Here is a 4529-nt window from a genome sequence, read left to right on the forward strand (position 1 = left end):
GGTGGGGGGGACCTTCTTAAACTTTTCACCTTACGGGTAAATCTCCTAGTGATAGTGACAAACCCTCAGCTTCGCACAGCTAATTACAATAAAATTAGTGGCGTAAGAAACGAAAGTGGGGTGAGGGCTGGACCCCGGCCGTAATGGGCACATCTTTGGTGCGCTCGGTCAAATACACCTTGACCCCTACACACTTTTAATTTGCCTCCTACACCTCTAAACTATTACATTTTGAGACAAACCTGCATTCACTCTCTGAGAACTTCAATGCAGTTAGTATCTCTCAGTTTGGTCAAGCTATGTTTGTAAGACTGACCTTATTCTTCTCTAAACTACCAACTCCAATGTCTTGTAACTTTACTGCATCTTAATGTTAACATATGTTATTAAACACAACAACAGCTTGATAGCAGCTGTGAGACATCACAAGATGAGATGGAAGCGTTACTATTGTACTATCATGGCTGCTCTAAACAGGATAACGAGTACAGAGCACTTGGTTAATAATAGCATTAGCCAGATGGTTAGGACACTCGGCTCGCAATCTGCGGGTTCGAATCCTCTTCACCCAACTTGCTCGTCCTTTCAGCCGGGGGAGTTATAACGTGACAATCAATCCCACTATTCGTTGGTAAAAGAGTAGCGCAAGAGTTGGCGGTGGGTGGTGTTGACTAGCTACCTTCCCTCTAGTCTATCACTACTAACTTAGTGACGGCTAGCGCATATAGCCCTGGAGTATCTTTGCGCGAAATTCAAAAATTAATAGCATTGTTACTAATTGATTGATAAAATGATCATGTACTTATCTTAACTGTAAGGCGTAGAGGAAGAAAAAAAAAACTTCGTTAAAATATTAGACATTCTGTTATTGATTATGTATTTTGTTCATAAAACTATAATAAAACTAAGAAGACAATTGAAAACAGCTAAAAGCTAAATAATAAACCCGATAATGCTAGTGGTTTCGGATTATTAGCCTTCCGTCTTCAGAAATGAATTCCCTGCTATCCTACTTAAAATTCAACAGTTGCATTCGTGACCATACATAGCAAAGCCACATCAGGCTATCTGCTGTATCCACCTAGGGGAATTGAACCCCTGATTTTAGCGTTGTAAATCCGAACATTTGCCGCTGTCTCACCGGAAGACCATTAACAACAGAACGATGAAAGTGGTGAAAACCGTGTTTATTTAATTAGTCTGAATAAATTGTCGTTCCGCTCTTTTCTTGCTGAGAGCTGTTCTAAAAGGTTGAGTTACGTGTTGACCTTTTATTCCTCGATCCCTTGTAGCAATTTTGTCTTAACTGCAGTATATTATTTGTCAGAAATAAATATGAATCCCAATCTATCATTCGATATACCACTTGTCACTGAATTACACCGGTTTCAGGAAATTCCATCCCTTATCAGTAATCCTGGACAACGACAAATGGAAAAAACAAAAGTAGGCTTTTTCTTGTGGTGAACTGTATGTTACATGTGTTTCTTTCTTACTCATCACAGCTAACCTATTTTTATATATGGTTTGACGAATATGTAGCATTGAAATGATGCTACTACCTTATTCTCCTGAATTACTCAGAAGATAAGCTAAAGATAAACATGAAGCTCAATCAGTCATTTACCATTTGTCACTTGGTTTTACCGGTTTCGGAAATTTCACCCCTCATCAGTCAACCTAGACAAGGGAAAATCGAACAAACAAGATCAGGCTTCTTGAAGATAGACTGGGATTCATGTTTATTTTTAGTGTGTTAAACAGCTTATCTACTGAATAATTTAGAATGTGCCTCACCACCCCCACCCCCCTCGGTCCGGTGGCTACGTATTATGCAAATACTCTATAAATATAGGTTCATTTTGATGAGTAAAAGACAACTAAAAACACCATGAAATAATACTTTGTTGTTTTTCTTCCACAGAAGACACGGGAAATTCTATGATCGTGCGTGGGTGTGCACTGGATAGTGGAACTCTGACAATTGATACCGAAATAGTGAGGATGAGTCACTGCGGGAGTTTCTACTTTGATGAGCGTTACGTCAGTGGTTGTCTCCAGAGCTGCTTCGACGATGCGTGTAATAGCAGTCCATTCACTCTTAGCCTGGCGTCTCCACTGTTGCTCTTAACAATTTTGGTTCTAACGACTAATTAAGCCTCGACTAATTGTTATGGAAATTATCTGCCCTTGTTTCTGGAAAATTTTAAACTAACGACTAATAAGCCTGGCAATTGCAGTAACCTGTTTTTCTAGAAAGATCCATCAATTTTTAACTATTTCTACAATGACTTCTGACATATGATATTAGGAAAGAAATTAAGAGAACAAATGTTTACATCTTACAAATTCGGAAGATGTTCTTGTGGTAGGATTTTTAATTTGAATCTGTATTTGATATTTTAATAACTCTCGAAAGAATATTTTTACATCGAAACAAACAAGTTTTAACTAGCTAACCCCAACATGTAAAGTAATTTAAAATGAAACATTTGTAGACAGCGTTGCTTTCTAATACATCTATGAATTAACAACTATTAAAGTGAATCATATTTTCACTAATCTAAAACTTTGTTGTTAGAAGTTTTTAACTCAAGCATAATGTGTTGGTAGAAGTTTTTAGCTTAAGCATAATGTGTTGTTTCAAGTTTTGTTCTAAACAAAAAAAATCTTAATGCAGCTGTCAAATATTGTTTGTAGTTAAGTTATAAAAAATAACGTTTCGATAAAAAAAAATGTTGTTTTATCATTTCCTTCTACAAGTTTTATAATTAAGCTCCAATATTTCGACTGAATAAAACCGAAATAGTTGCTGAATATACAAAATTATTATTTCCTCCGATCTGTTAAATGAATTACATAACTTTATTGACAAATTCCTCATCAGGAAGAAAGAAGTAGTTTCCATCTTTGGAACCTTCTTGATGTCGTCTCACTCAACATAACTACGAACCAATGTCCATAGGTTATGCATCATATACGCGTACAGTCTCTTGAACGTAAATAGAACTTAATGCCAACAGCAAATCCAGTAAATAAAAATCCAAATAGCATTTAGATAATATTGTCATAACACTAATTATTATAACTGTTAATAACGCACGTGCGAGGATTATCATTCCAGCACTTTCTCTGACAAGTTACCTCAACACTAAACATTAATATTTCATTTTGTAGCAGAACGCGTGTTTTCGGTGTTAAAAATATTATAATGAACTCTATCTACAGTTTGGAATGATCAACTGTAGAATTTGTGTACAGTAGTAGTTCAGTAAGAGTGTAAGACTCGTTTTCCGTAACAGTAAAATAGTTTTTACATGTTTGTTTGAGCCAGAAACTCGATTTTCATTTCATTTCATTTTGTTACGTTTAAATCCGAAAACAATTCTCATTCTGAAACACTGATAGTGCCTATCGAAATATAATCTAAGTGTTTTGAGAGAGATGCTGCATAGCTCGTGAAGTAAGCTAAAACGCGTATCGTAAAATAATAATATTACAATCGTAAGCGAGTAAAGTCTGCCGACGACGTGGTGATCATTTGTGAAAGCTTTAGATATAATGATATGTTGCATCAAAATCTCAGTTTTTACAAAAAAAAATAAGAAATCAAATTACTCAAAGTAAAAATCAGTAAGACTATTTATTATACACAGATAGAGAGATCCAAGCTTTTAGTTTACGAGTGTCACAATGCAGCTTATATATGACTTTATTAACCCAGCATCACTCATCCATACAACTGCAGAAACATCATAAGCAGTGATAGAGTACGTGATGGTTGATTTCAGATCATAGCCATTCACGTTTATAATTGTTATGTGGACTTTTGGTTAGGAATACTGATATTATAACATTAGTATCCATATCCATATATACTGTCCTACTTTGAGACTTAATCTGTGAAAATATGTCTATACTTCCTATTTCAGTACCTTTATTTAGACATGAACGGTATTATAAATGTAAATTAATACTACAGTGGCCACTGTAAACAATGCTTTATTCCCGAGTTCTCTTTTAAGAACAAATTATTTAAAACTCATTTTATCAAATAAGTATTTATGTTTCGCTTTAAAATTAAGATACACACATTGTTTAGAAACTTCAAGCAATGAAAATGATTAAAACATATTTTCTTATGCTGATTAAAGCCGATTTTGAATATTTGATGTTAATAAAAACACTCGATAACTTTGTAGAAAATATAAAATATGAAAGGATTTTGTGCTCAAGTTTTAAAACGAAATAGGTTATACATATTTTTATACTATTCCTTTCTCTCCGATTCACTTATTCTACTTTAATCATTTGTAACTTGAAAAAATTAGCATTTAGTATCACGAATATCTAAGAAAATTCATTTCTCAACTATAAATGAGCAAACAAATGACAGAATTATCCGGGTATTCTGTCTCGTGCCCAGGCAGTCGGGAAAGGGGGAGGGAGGAGCACAAACATGCCTTAATGATAAGCTCTGGGAATATCCTTTCTTCTCAAACTTTCCATTAGAATGGTGTCTGCAAGAT

The 4529-nt window shown here is 34.8% G+C and overlaps 1 protein-coding gene across 2 annotated transcripts in view; it reads left to right on the forward strand.

Annotated features, from left to right (window-relative positions):
* Positions 1-2808, forward strand: part of LOC111087867 — a 51420-nt gene extending 48612 nt beyond the window's left edge. Inside the window, exon 4 of one of the 2 annotated variants that reach the window (XM_022396045.1) lies at positions 1928-2808. In XM_022396045.1, coding sequence (XP_022251753.1) covers positions 1928-2157 — 230 coding nt within the window. In that variant the 3' untranslated portion in view covers positions 2158-2808. Of the gene's footprint in view, positions 1-1924 lie in introns of both variants that reach the window. The other variant, XM_022396044.1, reaches the window with a different exon arrangement.
* The last annotated feature ends 1721 nt before the right edge of the window (positions 2809-4529 follow it).

Source organism: Limulus polyphemus, unplaced genomic scaffold (assembly GCF_000517525.1).
Source record: "Limulus polyphemus unplaced genomic scaffold, Limulus_polyphemus-2.1.2 Scaffold2763, whole genome shotgun sequence".
Classification (NCBI taxonomy): domain Eukaryota; kingdom Metazoa; phylum Arthropoda; class Merostomata; order Xiphosura; family Limulidae; genus Limulus; species Limulus polyphemus.